Source organism: Maylandia zebra, linkage group LG9 (assembly GCF_041146795.1).
Source record: "Maylandia zebra isolate NMK-2024a linkage group LG9, Mzebra_GT3a, whole genome shotgun sequence".
Classification (NCBI taxonomy): domain Eukaryota; kingdom Metazoa; phylum Chordata; class Actinopteri; order Cichliformes; family Cichlidae; genus Maylandia; species Maylandia zebra.
In genome coordinates this window covers 3,530,351-3,549,112 of record NC_135175.1, presented here as the reverse complement: position 1 = coordinate 3,549,112, position 18,762 = coordinate 3,530,351, and the positions used below count along the sequence as shown (strand labels likewise).

The 18,762-nt window shown below is 45.0% G+C and overlaps 1 protein-coding gene across 1 annotated transcript in view; it reads left to right on the top strand.

Annotated features, from left to right (window-relative positions):
- Nucleotides 1-18,762, top strand: part of sspo (SCO-spondin) — a 100,611-nt gene that overhangs the window by 9,018 nt on the left and 72,831 nt on the right. Inside the window, exons 11-29 of the mRNA XM_076887896.1 lie at nt 276-432; nt 3,321-3,564; nt 3,653-3,794; nt 3,894-4,029; nt 5,821-5,993; nt 6,361-6,579; nt 6,669-6,834; nt 6,976-7,228; nt 11,559-11,769; nt 12,161-12,255; nt 12,345-12,601; nt 13,048-13,182; nt 13,447-13,649; nt 13,731-13,858; nt 15,798-15,907; nt 15,993-16,142; nt 17,632-17,725; nt 17,806-18,002; nt 18,495-18,704. Coding sequence (XP_076744011.1) covers nt 276-432; nt 3,321-3,564; nt 3,653-3,794; nt 3,894-4,029; nt 5,821-5,993; nt 6,361-6,579; nt 6,669-6,834; nt 6,976-7,228; nt 11,559-11,769; nt 12,161-12,255; nt 12,345-12,601; nt 13,048-13,182; nt 13,447-13,649; nt 13,731-13,858; nt 15,798-15,907; nt 15,993-16,142; nt 17,632-17,725; nt 17,806-18,002; nt 18,495-18,704 — 3,280 coding nt within the window. The remainder of the gene's footprint in view (nt 1-275; nt 433-3,320; nt 3,565-3,652; nt 3,795-3,893; nt 4,030-5,820; nt 5,994-6,360; nt 6,580-6,668; nt 6,835-6,975; nt 7,229-11,558; nt 11,770-12,160; nt 12,256-12,344; nt 12,602-13,047; nt 13,183-13,446; nt 13,650-13,730; nt 13,859-15,797; nt 15,908-15,992; nt 16,143-17,631; nt 17,726-17,805; nt 18,003-18,494; nt 18,705-18,762) is intronic.

The window sequence follows — 18,762 nt, the reverse complement described above, 5'->3', positions numbered from 1 at the left end:
AACTTGTGGTAAATAAGGCATGAATTGTCTATTTCCCCCTGTCTTTACTTGAAGCCAAAGGTGTATTTATTATAATTATAATATCTTAAAACTATACTGACAATCACATTTAACAAGATGTTAACAATGCTGACTTTTATGACTTCAAACACTAAATTTAAATAGATTGATAGCACAGTTTACAATAAGTAAACAGCATAATGTCACAATAATAACACAACCATATCAAACAATGTGTTTCCTGTAAGATCACTTTGTGTTTCTGTGTCTTTCAGCTGGACCCAGCAGCCTACATAGACACCTGTCTTTACCTGTTTTGCAGCCTGCCAGCCAAAGAGAGGGAGGGGGCAGTGTGTGACACCCTGGCTAGCTACGCCCGAGAGTGTGCCCAACAGCACATCATCTTAATGTGGAGGACACCCACCCTGTGTGGTAAGGAAATGTCTCACGTCTCCTCTGTCCTCCCCTGCCTTCTGCTCTCAGAGTGATCTTGCGTTACATCTGATAAATGCGACGACTGGGTGTTCAGTCAGTGGATCAATTCAGTAAAATTGCTTACACAGCATTTAGCTAAAGTTTGCTAACATCATAGATATAAAAAAGGGAATGTAGCCAACATGATGTCACTCATTGGTTTGACTCACATTTTGAAGCCTCTGTTTCAGCATTCTTGGTTGTAAGGAGCCTCATGTCTCTATATTGCAGTTGAATATGGTAATGTAGTGTCATGGTATATAATTTGTGTCCAGACTTACTGACTATTCAGCTAATGCTATCTGCTTGGTTAGCCAGAAGCATCCATAAAATGCTACGACACATGCTTTGACACAGAAACCGGGATTTTAATTTAGGGTCTGTAGGTTCTAACTTTATTTTGAACTCACTAACAGTATCTATACGTAGGACTCTCTCTGAGTTCCAAAGCAGTGCTGACTCACAGCACATTATTATAAACTGTAAGCAACCATATCTTCTCTCACAGCAACCGGTCGCAGCAGATGGCCACGCCCCTCCCTGAGCCTGGGTCTGGTGCAGGTTACTTCCTGTTAAAAGGGAGTTTTTCCTTCCCACTGTCACTGCTGCATGAATAAAATTGAATTGAGTTGAATATCTCTGGCTAGGTTAGGGTTAGGGAACCTCTCTTCTTTAATAAGAATAAGAATAACTTTATTTTTCCCGAGGGAAATTCTTTTGCTCAAAGCAGCAGGAGAGTCAGAGGAACAGATGAATAAGATATAAAATATATACAATAATAATAGTAGTGTACAGTAATATACAGTAGTAGGATAGTGCAAGACATAGTATCAAATAACTCTAACGAATATATATGACTGGATCCTGGAGAGTAAATAACTTAACTATCAGTGCAGGAGATTCTAGAAAGTGACATAGTATTGTGCAATAGAATAAAGGGAGTAGCAGCGTATGATGGGGGGATGAAACACATATTCAATAAGGTACTGTTGGGTAATATCGCACGGTCTGAAAGGGAACAGAATAACATTGGTATTAGTCTCAGGAAAATCACCTACAGAGTAAGGAAGAGTTATACCGTCTTATTGCCACCAGCACAAAGGATTTCCTGTGGCGGTCAGTTCTGCATTTCAGGGCAATGAGTCTTTTGCTGCGTGTGCTCCGATGGTCCATCATGGGGGCGTGCATGGGGTGGGAGGGGTTATTCATGATAGAAACAAGCTTTCTTAGCATTCTCCTCTCAGACACCTCCTCCAGGTTCTCAAGTCTGACACCCAGGACAGAACCAGCCTTTTTAATCAGTTTGTTCAGCCTGTTGGCATCGGCTGTCTTCACCCCACTGCCCCAGCACACAGCTGCAAAGAACAAAGCGCTCTCCACCACCGAGTGATAAACATGGTCAGCATTTTCCTACCAACATTGAAGGACCTGAGTCACCTCAGTAGGAAAAGCCGACTCTGCCCTTTTTTGAAGATAGCATTGGTGTTCTTGGTCCAGTCCAGTTTACAGTCCAAGTGTACCCCCAGGTACCGGTAGTCCTCAACGATCTCCACATCAGCCCCTCTGATGGTGACAGGGTTAGGAGGAGGAGCCTGCTTCCTAAAGTCCATGATCAGTTCTTTTGTCTTTGTGATGTTAAGTTGTAGGTGGTTAAGCTCACACCACTCGAGAAAGCTGTCCACCACACTCCTGTACTCCTCCTCCTGTCCATCCCTGATACAGCCCACAATGAGCGGCAGCTCTTCAGTCGGACATGCTGTGGTCGACTTGTTAAATAGTCCATAATCCAAGCTACCAGTGGGGCGTCCACCTGCATTTCTGTGAGCTTATTCCCCAGCAGTGATGGTCTGATCATGTTAAAAGCACTGGAGAAGTCAAAGAACATGACCGTCCCAGTGCTCCCAACAATGTCCAGATGAGAATAAGCCTGGTCCAGCAGGTAGATGATGGCATCCTCCACGCCGATACGAGGTTGATAGGCAAACTGCAGGGGGTCCAGCCAGGGCTCCACGAGCAGACGCATCAGGATGAGTCTCTCTAGCGTCTTCATGACATGTGAAGTCAGAGCCACTGGCCTGTAGTCACCGAGGGTCAACGGGTTGATCTTTTTAGGGTCAGGAACCAGGCAGGATGTCTTCCAGAGTGATGGGACTCTCTGCATTTCCAGACTCATGTTGAAGATCTGTTGTAGAACTCCAGACAGCTGGGAAGCACAGCACCTGAGGGCCCTGGGACTGACACCGTCAGGGCCAGCAGCTTTGCTGGAGTGGAGTCTGCCCAATTCTCTTTTGATGTCATCTGCTGAGAGGGACAGGGTGAGACGGTCTGAGGGGGCAGGAGAGGGGGGAGGAGAAAGGAGAAGATGGGAAGAGCTGGGTGTGGAGACAGGAGCCGCAGGGCAGTCAAACCTATTGAAGTGCAGATTTAGGTTGTTTGCACTTTCGACGTCTCCATCCATCCCAACACCTCTCTTTTGTCTCAGGCCAGTGATGGCCCCCATTCCATTCCACACCTCCCTGGTGCTGTTGTCCTGCAGTTTGCTTTCCAGCCTCCTTCTGTAGGACTCTTTACCCTCTGCAATCTTGGCTTTCAGCTCCTTCTGCACCAGTTTCAGCTGATCTCTGTCACTGTTTCTGAAAGCTCTTTTCTTCTTGTTCAGGGTTTCTTTGATGTCTTTGGTAACCCAGGGCTTATTGTTGGAGAAGCACAAAATGTTTTTTTGGGATCCACAGTGTCCACACAGAAGTTGATATAATCTGTAACACAGCCTGTCAGATTGTCAATATTGTCCTGATGAGAATCACGCTATAATAATGCTGCTTTCTCTCTTTTATCTGTCCTTTCAGACCGTGTCTGTCCCAGAGGTCAGGTGTTTTCAGACTGCATATCATCCTGTCCTCCCAGTTGTACTTCTCCACAGCCCCCCGCAGCCATGGGCCAGTGCAGGGACGAGTGTGTTGGAGGATGCGAGTGCCCTCCAGGCCTCTATTTTCACCAGGGAAGGTGTCTGAAAAGAGATGATTGTCCTTGCTTTCATCGCAGACGCACATACCAGTCAGGGGACAAAATACAACAGAGATGCAACACCTGGTGAGGAGGGAGTCTTTTCCTGTCAACTCTTCATCGTTTACCCATTTTCCCCATTTATGTGCAACTTTTTTTGCCTTTACCTTGACAGTGTGTGTAGCTCGGGTCAGTGGCAGTGTACTGGGGAGAAGTGTGCGGCAGAGTGCGCCCTGATGGGCGGTTTACAGGTGACCACTTTTGACAAAAAGAGGTACTCACTGCAGGGAAGCGACTGCTCCTTCCTTGCTGTGGAGGTGAGCCATGTGTAGAGAAATGCAATCAAACACATTTGCTTACACTATGAGGCAGATTTGTGCATTGTTACTTTGTTCTTATTCTCTGTGTGTTTTCAGGACTTTGTTGACAGGAAGGTAGTTGTGAGTGTACGCTGTGGAGAATGTACGGCAGGGGGAGGGGAAGGAGGAGGGGGGTGTCTAAAGGAGATGTCAGTAACAGCTCTCCGGACCACAGTCACCATCACAGACACCGGTATGGTATGAAGGTTTGCTTGATAGATCACAGGAAATCAAATCTAGATATGTCTAGTAGTTTGTTTCTCTTACTGTTCTCTTTAGGCTCACAACACAGCTTTACCCAGCAATTAATGCTGCTTTAGACCATCGACTGTATACAAAAACAACACCAAAATCACAAACAAGCTTGTGTCCAGTTTGATAACTTTAACTATATACCCATCGATGTCTAGGGATGGGTATCGTTTAGGTTTTATCCAAAACCGGTGCCAAAACGGTACTTTTGAAATGGTGCCGGTGCTTAAACGGTGCTCGAACCGGTGCTTAAAGAATGGAGAACACCAACTTTGTCCAAAAACCTCTCATGTTCATCTGTTTTTTTGTAAAAAGATAACAATGTTAGCCTTTTCTGCAGCTATGGGGCATATATGGTATCACTCTTGGCTGGAAGCAGTGCTTAAACAATGGAAAAAACACAAACTTTGTCCAAAAACCTCTCATGTTTAGCTGTTTTCCACTTTTTCTTTGGCCATTTTAGCCTTTTTAGTCAGGGTGAAGGGAGTATCTGCCATTAAACAAGAAGACAGCCGCATGTAGCTATGATGATGTTTGCTAGTTCACCTTACATGCATTAATGTAATAACGTGGTTAGCCTACTCAACGTAAATTACACACGAACAACATTAAGCTACTCACGCAGAGAAGAACGGCTGCTGCTGCATCATCATCCTCATCATTTCTGCTACACTGGCAGGGCTAGGGGCCAGGACTCTCCTCTTCGGGTTTTTGGGGGATGTTGCTAACTCCGGCTACGATAACAGGCACCACACCCGAAGTAGATGTGCTCGGTCTTTGATAGCAAGCTATCAAATACAGTGCATTTCTCTGCTTTAAAAAAAAGGTGTTTCATCAGATTCGAGATGTTACCTCCTTTGTAGTGATGCGCGAATCATGAACGAATCGTTCAATAAGAATCACTTTAATGACTCACAAGCCCAACTGACTCACTGACTCATCCCTGTTGCTGTTAGCAAACTAATTTCATTAGTAGAAATATATCTAGCTTATAATTAAAACTGTGTGAAAAAAAACAACAGCCAGTTTCTTAACGAAAACATTTCTGCACTGAACTGGAAGAAAAAACCCTGAGTAGAAGCTCACATCAAGACAATAGCTCCTCGGTTCACAGTAGCATCGCTCTGCTAACATGCTAACAGCACATTTGAGCTGCTCACCCCCTCCCTTCCTGTGCTGAATCGTAGCCTAAGCGAATCACTCAAGGAATCACTCACCCCCTCCCTCCTGGCTCAAAGCTTCTTCTTCTTCGTAGCTCTGCTCTAAAAGAACGTACGTACCTGGGCCCGCCTACTATCCTTAGGAAAGGTAAAATGATTGGCTAGAATCCAAAGTGTATCACATCTCAGGACAAAAAAGCACCAAAATAAAGCACCAAAATGTGCGCTGCTTTTCGGTCTGGTTACTACCGTTTATGTCAGAACCGGTGCCATTATCAATAAGTCAGTTATTTACAAAAAATAATAACATAGTTTTATGTAGTTGTTGCAAACGCATTCACCTGGGGCAAAGGTGCAAGATTGTGGCTATTTGAGGAACTGCAGTTTTTGGTTCTTTTGCAAGGACTTCTTTTTACAACCTTGCAGGCTGCAGCTTGCGTCATAGTGCAGCATTTTTGTGCAATCAAAGCACAAACAGGTTTTTATAGTAGACACTGTAGAGCGTCTTGGACTTTTAGATTGAATGTGCTGATTGCATTCTGATTGGTTACAGCTGATATTGTTACCTTCAGGTTCAGTGACACTGAATGGCCAGAAGGAAGCGGTGCCCTTGGTAACAGGGGATCTAGCTGTGCTTAAGGCCTCCTCCTCATTTCTGCTCATCCAGATGTTTGGAGCCCAGATTCTGTGGTACCTAGATGGACCCCTGGCGTTCATCACCTTGCAGCCTGGCTTTGGAAACAAGGTGATCTTCAAACTACTCCTAGTGCTTTCAATATACTGTCCAACTGTAACATGGTTCAGAGGTCCAGTTTAGTGACCCAAGGTAGCTTCTGCAGATTAGCAAATTAGCTGTACAGATGTCACCCTCAAGTTATAACATCATTTAAGTGGGTGTTATATAGAAATGCCCCAACCATAATGTTGTCACAGAGCCAACCTGCAATCTGCAAAGAAATAAGACACGTTCTATTATGTGGAATCTCAAAGAGAAGCGCGCTAGGGCCAGGTGGTAGGCACTAAACTGTAAAATTACCATAAAACACAATGTTCAAGCAATTCCATAACATGGGATCAATCCTTCTCTGTTGGACATGGGTATATATGACAAGGTGCGCGGCCTGTGTGGAACACTGACCTGGAACCAGCGTGACGACTTTACCACCCCAGAAGGAGATGTGGAGAACAGCGTGACATCCTTTGTGGCGAAATTCACAACAGCGCTCTGCACCCTGCCTGGAGGAGCTGCACCAGAGGCCTGCTCCACGTACACCCAGAGGCGGCAGTATGCAGAGACTGTGTGTGCTGTCCTCCACAGCCCCATCTTTCAGGTCAGTGTGATGGGTACTTCTGGTCATCTCTCACGAGTTTGTTGCCTTCGCTTTTGTTCACACTTGCACCTCCATCTCTGATTCTACAGTTGTGTCACGACGTGGTGGAGAGGGAGCCATATTTCCGTCTCTGTCTGTCAGAGGTTTGCAGCTGTGTGCCGCAGGGATCCTGTCACTGCACCGTCCTCACTGCCTATGCCCGACACTGTGCTCAGGAAGGTGTTGTGGTCCAGTGGCGCAACCGCACCTTCTGCAGTAAGCTGGAGGACCGTTGTTTGTGTTGTTTTGAGGCTTTGAGGGAAAAGTTATTACTATTTAGAGACCAAAAGAATGTTTTTTCTGATACAGTGTGCTAAAACCAATGCTCTGCTACGCTATCTCTTCCTTTCTCCCCAGCAATGCAGTGTTCAGGGGGTCAGGTGTACCAGGAGTGCGGTCGCACTTGTGGGAACTCATGCTCAGATTTGAGACACAGCTGGAGCTGTGATGACAGTCGCAGTCAAAGCTTGTGTGTTCCAGGCTGCCAGTGCCCACCAGGGCTTGTGCAGGACCAGCAGGGTCAGTGTGTTCCCATCTCTTTGTGCCCATGCATGCAAGGAGCAGTGATGTATTCACCTGGGGCCATGGTTCAAAATAACTGCAACACCTGGTATGTAGTCAAGGAGTTTGTCTCACCTTTCTGCCGCTACACACTTTGATCATGAAATACGTTTAGATTGAGAATTTTTAAATCTTTTATGAAATATTAAATCCACGGTACAGATGCAGATGTACACAAAAAAACACTTCGTAAATGCATCAGAGCTCAGTGGGGAAAAAAATCATACTGGATATCAATACTGGTATGGACTGGTCAGGAACCAGAGGACGAAACATCATTTAATGGAAATGAAGACTACCAACCTGCAGATGGCTAAATTCAAAGACACCCAAAATTCAAAGTGAATAAAAGATGCAGTGGTACTCAGTAGTTTGTATTGCCCCCATTGTGGTGGATGGTGTCCGGGGGATCTCCTCCCTGATCAGGAGCAGGGCATCACTGAGCTGCTGGACATTCTGAGGTACACTGAGGTCAAACACAATGTCCCACAGATGTTCTGTTGCATTTAGGTCAAGTGAGGTCAGGGCCAGTCAGTGGTGTAAATTCCTTTATCCTCCAGGAACAGCCTGCATACTCTCACCATATGAGGCCGGGCATTGCCGTGCAGCAGGAGACACCCAGGACTGCCTGCACCAGCGCAGGGTCTGACAGTGGGTCCAAGAAGCTCATCCTGATACTTAAACGCTGCCTAGCCTGTAGAGGTCTGCATGTGTTCCCCAAACCATCACTGACCCACCACCAATCTGTTCATGCTGAATGATGTTACAGGCAGCTCTCCACAGATTCTCCAGGCTCTTTCACATCTGTCACATGTGCTCAGGGTGAACCTGCTCTGAAAAGCACAGAGCACCAGTGGTAGCCCTGTCATTCCTGCTAGTTGGCAACTGACAATGCCAAATATCAAACTGGGCCCCACGATAGCTACGATAGGCTCCAGCACCCCCCGTGACCCAGAGAAGGATAAGCGGAAGCGAATGGATGGATGGATCATCCCGAGGGAAATTGGGTTAAGGCTGCCAGCCTTGCCAGTGCCATCTTACCCTTCCGACCATACAGAAAGACAGGTCAGAGAGGTATAACAATGGAAAATGCACAACATGAGGAAAGACCCCCCCAGACTGAGCTCCAAAAGGGAGATCAGTTTGAGAACAGAAAAAAACACCTCAGCACATAAATCATCAGATCTCACAACATAGAAGACATGAGCTTCGAAGGCGTTTGGAGGGGCTGGGGGGTGAGTGTAGGTCTGTGTCAGTGCACGTGTGTGACTGTGTGTGTTCCATGTTCAACTGAGAGAAAGTTTCCATTCACCCGGTTAAGCAAAAGTCAACAATTTTCGATCGATGCGGGCGGCCTTGAATGAGGGGAAAGAGTCACAACACAGTTTTGTTATCTAAGGGAGAATTTTTGTTGAAAAGCAATTTGTGTTGAATCTCCTCCAAGTTCTTGAGAGTGTGCTGGGAGACACAGCAATGACACATATTGATGTACCACCCTGGTTGAGTTGGACTACCTGTCCTCCACCATAAAAGCCTCCTGTTTGGGGAATCTCATTGTTGCTTCTCTAATGCAGTTAATTTCATTATAACCCCAAAACTGATCAACAGCCCCTCTGCTACTTAACTGACCACATCAGTATCCCCTGATGTCCTCGGATTAATCTGGTATACTACACTTCTGAAGAAAGCAGAAATTAATGAAGTTACTTAGGTGTCATTTTTCTTTGACCTCATATAGATGATTGCTTTTCTGATTGTTGTTTTTTAACAGTACATTGTAAAAGCAGCCCTTTCTCTTTTATGGCTATCTGAGTGCAGCTTTTATCATTCGCCACCGGTCATAAAGACTCAGTTGAAGTAAGCATGTTTCATCATCATCGCCTGCAGAGCTACAGTATCATACTGACCCGGTTTCATGAACAAAGTCCCGTTTTATGAGTGCGGTAGGCGAGGACGCATTGTTACAGATTTGTGCCTGTTCATCAGTGAGGACAGGTCGGTCTCTTTGGAAACTCCTGACGTTGTGAGCCTGGCTGTAATAACTGGGGTAATTTGAATTTAGCTGTACCCTTGTGAATATCTGCACAAGTTAGCATTAGCCCAACTTTTATGTCGTATACACGGTTTGCAAAAGTATTGGGCCCCCTTGAACTTTCCCACATTTTGTCACATTACAGCCACAAACATGAATCAGTTTTATTGGAATTCCAGGTGAAAGACCAACACAAAGTGGTGTACACGTGAGAAGTGGAACGAAAATCATACATGATTCCAAACATGTTTTACAAATAAATAACTGCAAAGTGGGGTGTGCGTAATTATTCAGCCCCCTGAGTCAATACTTTGTAGAACCAGCTTTTGCTGCAGTTCCAGCTGCCAGTCTTTTAGGGTCTGTCTCTACCAGCTTTGCACATCTACAGACTGAAATCTTTGCCCATTCTTCTTTGCAGAACAGCTCCAGCTCAGTCAGATCAGATGGACAGCGTTTGTGAACAGCAGTTTTCAGATCTTGTCACAGATTCTTGATTGGATTTAGATCTGGACTTTGACTGGGCCGTTCTAACACATGGATATGTTTTGTTTTAAACCATCCCATTGGTGCCCTGGCTTTATGTTCAGGGTCGTTGTCCTGCTGGAAGGTGAACCTCCGCCCCAGTCTCAAGTCTTTTGCAGACTCCAAGAGGTTTTCTTCCAAGACTGCCCTGTATTTGGCTCCATCCATCTTCCCATCAACTCTGACCAGCTTCCCTGTCCCTGCTGAAGAGAAGCACCCCCAGAGCGTGATGCTGCCACCACCATATCTGACAGTGGGGATGGTGTGTTCAGAGTGATGTGCAGTGTTAGTTTTCCACCACACATAGTGTTTTGCATTTTGGCCAAAAAGTTCCATTTTGGTCTCATCTGACCAGAGCAGCTTCTTCCACATGTTTGCTGTGTCCCCCACATGGCTTGTGGCAAACTGCAAACGGGACTTCTTATGGTTTTCTGTTAACAATGGCTTTCTTCTTGCCACTCTTCCATAAAGGCCAACTTTGTGCAGTGCACGACTAATAATTGTCCTATGGACAGATTCCCCCACCTGAGCTGTAGATCTCTGCAGCTCGTCCAGAGTCACCATGGGCCTCTCGGCTGCATTTCTGATCAGCGCTCTCCTTGTTCGGCCTGTGAGTTTAGGTGGACGGCCTTGTCTTGGTAGGTTTACAGTTGTGCCATACTCCTTCCATGTTTGAATGATTGCTTGAACAGTGCTCCGTGGGATGTTCAAGGCTTGGGAAATCTTTGTGTAGCCTAAGCCTGCTTTAAATTTCTCAATAACTTTATCCCTGACCTGTCTGCTGTGTTCTTTGGACTTCATGGTGTTGTTGCTCCCAATATTCTCTTAGACAACCTCTGAGGCCGTCACAGAGCAGCTGTATTTGTACTGACATTAGATTACACACAGGTGCACTCTGTTTAATCATTAGCACTCATCAGGCACCGTCTATGGGCAACTGACTGCACTCAGACCAAAGGGGCTGAATAATTACGCACACCCACTTTGCAGTTATTTATTTGTAAAAAATGTTTGGAGTCATGTATGATTTTCGTTCCACTTCTTACGTGTGCACCACTTTGTGTTGGTCTTTCACCTGGAATTCCAATAAAACTGATTCATGTTTGTGGCTGTAATGTGACAAAATGTGGGAAAGTTCAAGGGGGCCCAATACTTTTGCAAGACACTGTATTTAAATGACTGCAACTGCAAACTATAGATGCACATAAGAGCGTGATGCCTACTTGGTGGTGCAAGAGCTCTGATGAAATCACTCTATGTTCCTGCTTGCTGATACAGGATAGGTTGATTTCATTGCATTTCTTTACCATGTAACGGCAGTGTGCATTACTCTGTGGGTTTAAGTAACTTACCGACGGCTCAGATTAGTTTCTCTCTGATTTCTAATATACTGGGACATGTTGGTCTGTACAGAGTCCGTTTTGTACGTGACTTGTTTCCTTTGAGCTGGTGATATCAGTCTGACCTGAGTAATTGCTATGAGGAAACAGGGAAATTCTGGTTAATCATTAAGCAGATATCGTAAATGACATACAGTATATCAGGGCACGTTAAATGAAAAACACTGGCTGTTGATTCAAGTGAATCATTAAGTGATTCTTGTCACGCCTCAGCTGCTGTTAAAGGAGAATAAAAATGTATGGATGATAGTTTAGTGTCATCACTATGAAGTCTGCTTTATAGTGTATTCACTGTTTCACCTGCTAAACCAAACTTGTTAATAACAACGTTTCAGTAATAATCTTTAATAGACCTATAATGTCTTGGTAATACCATTCAGTAGATGTTCATACCAACTCCACTCCCTCGTCTCTTCCCTCCATAGTGTGTGTGAGCAGGGATTGTTTAACTGCACTCAAGAGCTCTGTGAGGAGGTGAACCAGTGCCCCGGCACTCTGGTCTACTCCCCACGCTCCTGCCTCCTCACCTGCTCGAGCCTGGACCCTCCTGGCCAACAGCAGGGCTCAAGCGTCATGCAGTCAAGCTGCAGAGAGCCCCTGTCTGGCTGTGTGTGTCCACAGGGGACTGTCTTACTAGTGAGTGAAAACCTTTTTTGTGCAGGTTTATGCAGATGTTGCTGTAGGTTTATGATCACATTCATTTCTGTTCCAGTCATATCCTCCTGAGGCCCTGCCTATTAATGCATGTCCTCTGTAGTGGACACACTACTTTTTATTCAACATCTGTAGGGTGCTATCATGGCTTATTTCAAACAGCTGGTGAACAGAGGAGCTTCACTAAGGGCCAATATTAGATAGATAAGGATTATTTTCAACGTCAATCGTGCAAAAAATCATGAATCCCTTAATGTCAGCTCCAAATTAAATTCCATGGTGTTTTGTGAGTTTAGAGACAAACAACACAACGAGAGCTGTAGTCTTTGATCATGACCGACATTTTCGTACTTTACATCTTCTTTTCCTTCAGGGCGACCGCTGTGTTCTGCCAGATGAATGTCCATGTCACCACAATGGTCGACTTTATTACAGCAATGACACCATCACTAAGGACTGCAACACATGGTAATGTATGAGCTGAGTGCATCAAAATTCTTTAAGATATATTAATTATAAACGTATTCTTTTTACAACGGTATCATTTTTCCCTGCAGTGTGTGCAATGAGCGTCGCTGGCACTGTGGCCGCTCTGCCTGTGCTGGTGTATGTGTGGCAACGGGGGACCCACACTATGTGACGTTCGACGGTCGTTGCTACTCTTTCCTGGGTGACTGCCAGTACGTGTTAGCCAGGGAGACCAGCGGCTTATTCAGCGTCACGGCGGAGAACGTGCCGTGTGGAAGCACGGGAGTCACCTGCACAAAATCAGTCACCCTCAGTCTGGGAAACACGGTCATACATCTTCTAAGAGGTAGAGGGCTCAATGGTGCTGCTAAATGAGAGTTTATATCCAGCAAACATGGCCCCTTGGAACCCATGTGAGAGCAGAATACTGCTTTAGAAAAAGCCCCCTATTCACAAGAGGTCACCACATAGTTGATATGTCAGATTTTTACACCACATACCCAACTACTACACTCAAACTAGAGACCTTCTGATTCATACTCAAACATGTAAATCATTGCACGGGTAAGCTACTTGCCCTCAAAGGCAAAACCCCGAACGTCCCATCAAACAAGTTCGTCTGTGATCTTGAGTTTAACTTAACTTTTACTGAAGTTTTGAATCACTTGTGTGTTCTTAGGTGCTGTTTTTATCAGACATGACTCACAAATGTGTCCTATTTCTATTTTGGCAAAGTGATTGTACTATGTGAGGAAAGTGAGGGTCTAATTGCTAAACTGTCTGTGACATTAGGTAATGCTGTGACAGTAAATGGGATGCCAGTTAGCCTACCAAAGTCTTACAGTGGCAGTGGCCTAACTTTGGAAAAAGTTGGCCTGTTTGTGTCCCTCTCGTCACGTCTTGGAGTCACTTTGCTGTGGGATGGAGGTAAGACGCACACATATAAACTAAATATAAAAGATCCTTTGCAGAAAATACACAGAAAAACATTGAAATACTTAAAGTGACACGCATTTGCTCCTTTAAAGTAGGGATTTAAGTTCATCCCTACTGGCCGTTAGAGCGATTGCAGCCTGTCAAAATGATCAGTATTTACAACAACATTAGTATATGTAGTTGCCATAGTGTCTGTGCCTTGCTTAAAAACTCTGTCCCATAATTGCTGCTTGCAACTTGCATTTCTTCTTCCAGGTATGCGTGTGTACGTGCGTTTGGCGGCCCATCTTCGTGGTCGGGTCGGGGGCCTGTGTGGTAACTTTGATGGGGACACAGAGAACGACTTCACAACACGGCAGGGAATTGTGGAATCGACAGCCGAGCTGTTTGGAAACTCTTGGAAGGTCAGCCCATCCTGCCCTGACGTGGCAGACCAGGACCTCCGGGACCCCTGCGCTGTAAGTTCACATTCACACACACACAGAGGGATTTTTGGTTTTAGTCTGCGTTACACTAAGTTCTGACACTGTCTTCTTCAGCTGAACCCCCACAGAGTGACATGGGCCAGGAAAAAATGTGCTGTGCTGACTCAGGGACTCTTCTCAAGGTGCCACCCTGAGGTGCCCTTTCAGCAGTATTATGACTGGTGTGTCTTTGATGCTTGTGGGTGAGTGGCAGCGCTAATCTATGCAAGACATATTAAACCTAGAAAAATATATACCGTATTTTTTGGACCATAAGGCGCACAGGATTATACGGAGCATTAAGTGAAACAAAACAGTCAGATAAGTCAAACTTTACTTAACTCATTCTTCTTGCTTCCTCCACTTTCCTACCATTGATTCATCCATCCCATCCATCCATTCGCTTCCGCTTATCCTTTTTCAGGGTCGCGGGGGGCGCTGGAGCCTATCCCAGCTGTCATAGGGCGAGAGGCGGGGTACACCCTGGACAGGTCGCCAGTCTGTCGCAGGGCCAACATACAGGGACAGACAACCATTCGCACTCACTTTCATTCGCACATTCACACCTAGTGACAATTTGGGTTATCCAATTAACCTATCCCCACTAAGTGCATGTCTTTGGACGGTGGGAGGAAGCCGGAGTACCCGGAGGGAACCCACGCAAACACGGGGAGAACATGCAAACTCCACACAGAAAGACCCCGGCCTGATGGTGGAATTGAACTCAGGACCTTCTTGCTGTGCGGCAACAGTGCTAACCACCGTGCCACCGTGCTGCCATTGATTCATTAATGTTGAATTCTCTGCAGCTGCTCTGTTTCCACGTTGTTGCAGTACATTAATGACTAACCTCGTATTGTGGATGGATTATCTCAGTTGTTCTCCTGACTGACGTTTGGTCCTTTTACAGCATCCTGCCTTGGGATTGCATTTGTCCCTAACCATCGGGAACCCTCACGTTAACTTTTATCGAGTGGAAAAATGTTAGCCTTCATCCTCCAGCTTCACTGTGTTTATGTTATGCTAACATAGCTGTGTTGCTAGCAATCACGTAGCACATCATTATATAGCAGCTAGCCCAACTTCAGTAACCCTACAAACGTCACTGCTGTTTAGTTTTCTGTCTTCATTTATGCTGGAAGTGATAGCAGAGCTGTACGTTTGAATGTTTTCAGAAATCTCAGTCAGAACATGCTATATCATGCTTAGGTGGAAACTAGTGAGCTAACCTCCTGCTAACTTCTAACTCTGTTAAATGTAATAAATCCTGTTTTCATGGATGCCTGGATGTTAAACTTAATTGTTACACCTGGTAAAGCAGCAACACTGATCATTTTATTAAAGATGAAAGAATTTAGACAGTTTGTAACTCTCAGTGATGCTGCAGTGATTGTTTGACTTTGGGACCTGAAGCCGACGGAGTTTAGGACCCAGATTACTCCGTGAGGCTCCTGACTGTGGCAGCCGTAATGCTCCAACCATCCATCAAGCGGTGCGGCTTCATAGCTACCAAAGTCATACTAAAACATTTTTTGACAAATTTTTGAGCGCCGTGAGGCACATAAAATCGGTTCGAGGTCAGTAAGCACAGCCAGAATTCATGCATCAGTATTATAAGGCGCACTGCAGATTTTTGAGAAAATTAAAGGATTTTAAGTGTGCCTTATAGTGCGGAAAATACAGTTGTATCTAGCATATTTATAATGCTGCAAAGTTAGTGGGTTAATCTATTTTGCACTTTATCATCAGCTTTATCTGCTGTCTGAAGTATCTAGTTTCACTTTACAGATTTGTTTGAGTAAAACGGTCCATACCCTTTTGCAGTTTAGCAAACAATCCCTGTTTTTATGAGCATAAACTGAAATCTGATTAAACTGAGGCAAGAACAATGACTGTTTATGATATCAATTATCATTTGGTGAAAGAAAATTTTACTTGACCAAGAAAAATGCAATCTTCAGTCACTGGGTTTTAATTTAAAAAAAAACTGTCCGCTGTTACAAAAATGATTACAGGACTGCCACCAGCGAAGCATGCTGCTTATACAGCAGTTAGTAAGGAAAAATGTAACCAAGTCATTCTAAAACTGTGTATTTGGAGTAACAGTTTAAAGGTAGCTTTGTTGTTTGTCACGTGTTTTAGCTGTGACTCAGGTGGAGACTGTGAGTGTCTCTGTACAGCCATCGCTACCTACGCCGAAGAGTGTAACCGGCGAGGGGTCTACATCCACTGGCGGTCCCAGGAGCTCTGTCGTACGTTGCCATCCTGCACACACGCCCATACCTGAGCTAATGTCCGGGGCACACTTTCTCTAACTTTAACTTCATCTTCCTGTAGCTCTGCAGTGTGACAACGGGCTGGTTTATGATCCCTGTGGTCCAGCTTGCTCGCGTTCATGTCCAACCATTCAGCAAAGTCCACATTCCAGCTCCGATGCTGTTTCCTGTGTGGAGGGCTGCTTCTGTCCTGCAGGCACTGTCCGACATGGTGAGACAGACTCTGCTCTGTCCATAGCTGTGATGTATAAAACTGAACATTACAGTTGACTCTGTATTGGTATTTTAATGTGACAAAGCAGAACTTGAAGCCACATGTCAGAAGAATGAGAGGAATGGGTGCTGAACGCCTAATACAACATGCATATGTGTGGGAAGTTAAACTAGGGCGATTTGCTTCTTTAGTTTAGAACTTACAGCCTTATACTACATGCAGAACAAAAACAAACTAGAAACTGAGTGATGTGCACATTCACACACACTGCACAGCAGCAGTAACTTCACTGACGTGCCAGTTTTCAGGACTGGTGCAGGAAGAGGACCCAAACGTGGGGCTCTGAGACAAACAGGAGACACAAAGGCTGAAGGCAAATGTTAAAAATCCAAAATATTCTCCTTCAGGGCAAAAACACAGGAAACAGAAGGTGAGCAAAGCATAAGAATGACAAGCAGTATAAACAGGCTAGAGGCAAGCACAGACAGGAACACAGGTATAGAAAACAGACACTCCAACAAACACTGAGGTTTGAAATAGGACAGGTCACCAGAGAAAGAGAGACACGTGGGAATCAGCTGAAACTAATTCAGGTAACAACACATGAAAGTAAAACTAAGACTAAAAGGTGCAAGACACAAATGACTGTCAAAATAAAACAGGAACTAAGTAATCTCGTTAAAATAACGTTAAGCCCTAACTGCATTAACGCGGCGAATCTTGGTAAGCGAGTTAACGCGGATCGCCCCGTGCGTGGGGCTGCACGGCGTCAACGCGTTAGCGTGGTTAGCTCGTTAGCGCTGTGCTGCGTTAATGCGGTTATAGCGTTAACGTCATTGTAACGAGATTAATGCTGACAGCACTAGAAGTAACCTAAACAGGTAATGCCTAAAGCAGAGACAAAGACTCGACGAGATTAAAGAAACATGAGGGAGGCGGAAAAGTATAAGATACCAAAAGACTCACAGCAGGAAGGAGTTTATAATCACTTAGTAACTACTTACAACATCACAAGTGAAGAAACTGACAACCAATAAGCAAAACCAATAACTACGGAATCAAAATACTAAATAAATACAGAATGTAAATAATCAAATGGGAACGTAGTAGCGAATACTTAATAAGGATTTATTCAAAACGCAGGACTACAACACCAAGCAGTCAGGAGGTGCTAGAAAATGCAGTGGCTTCTTTTTCTGCACAGCCAATGGGATTACTTACATATTCCAGGTTTATCATCACTGCTGAAATATTAATGCCGTGATCTGACTTGTTTCAGTGTCATGCTGACAGAAACACGTGTAAAAACTGCTCTTACACTGAGTACTATTTTTGCTTCTTCACCAAACCAGAGTATTTGAAACCAGCTGCGTCGCACCACTAAAATTAAGTAGCTGCAACTGTTTTGGATGTCTTTTTTCAGTCTAACCCACAACGACCCACTGCCGTCTTTACGTTCTTTGTCTGTATGCTTTTTATGAAACAGGCGACAGCTGTGTAGCTCCCAGCCAGTGTCCGTGTGAGTGGGATGGCTCCTTGTTTCCAGCTGGAGCTGCTGTCACTCAACACTGCCAGAACTGGTCAGTCTTTCTGAACATTTATAAATGTGTATTCTTTGTTTTTGTCTGTCCATAAAAACCTTTTGCCTTTGTGTGTTCAGCTCCTGTGAGGAGGGTGTTTGGAAGTGTGATGGTGTGGCTTGCCCTCCTCCCTCCCCTCCCTGTCTGGAGTCAGAGTTTACCTGTGCTGGGGGACGCTGCATCCCCACCCAGTGGGTGTGTGACAATGAAGACGACTGTGGTGACGGTTCAGATGAGATCTGTCCATCCACCTGCTCCCCGGACCATTTCCACTGTACCAGCACACCGAGGCGAGTCCAAATTAACTTTATTAAAAGGATTAATTTCCTGTGCGTTGCAGTATGAAGGCTCAAACATGTCTGTTGTTGTGTAAAGTTTTACCAGAGCTTGAACCCCTTTAGCCTCCAGTTCTCCATGTGCCAGGCAGAAGACATTTATTTTTGTTTTCATGATTTATTCATTTTGAATGCTAACTGCTGTGGGGTAGCTTACACCCTCTAAATAACAACATTTTACATACATATGACCAAACTGCACTGCTGACTGTTCTCCAATTTACTCCAAAGCACATTTTTATCTTACTGTGAGACACACTCTCAGACACTTCATCCAATCACACTGAGCAAAGCCGTTTATGCTAGCAGTAGCTGATTTGTATGTCATCACACTGCGCTAACATGTCCTGGTCAGGTTTATGTTATGTTGAAAGAATCAGTCTTTCTTTGCCACAAAATCACTGGAGAGAATTAAGTAAATGAACCCCAACCCTGCAGTGGACCATGTTTGAACCTGGCTCTGCGTTGTGATGGCCACCCAGACTGTGCTGACCAATCAGATGAGGACTTCTGTGGACCTGCCACCCCTGTGCCCCTATGCCCACCTGGGGAATTTCAGTGTGCAAATGGAAAGTGTCTGCCAGCCAGCCGTGTTTGCGATGGATGGCTGGACTGTGGCTTTGCTGATGGATCTGATGAGCAAGGTAAACTATCAAAAAACCTTTTCTTCAAGGAATGCGCTCTATCAGAAACTTGCCTCAG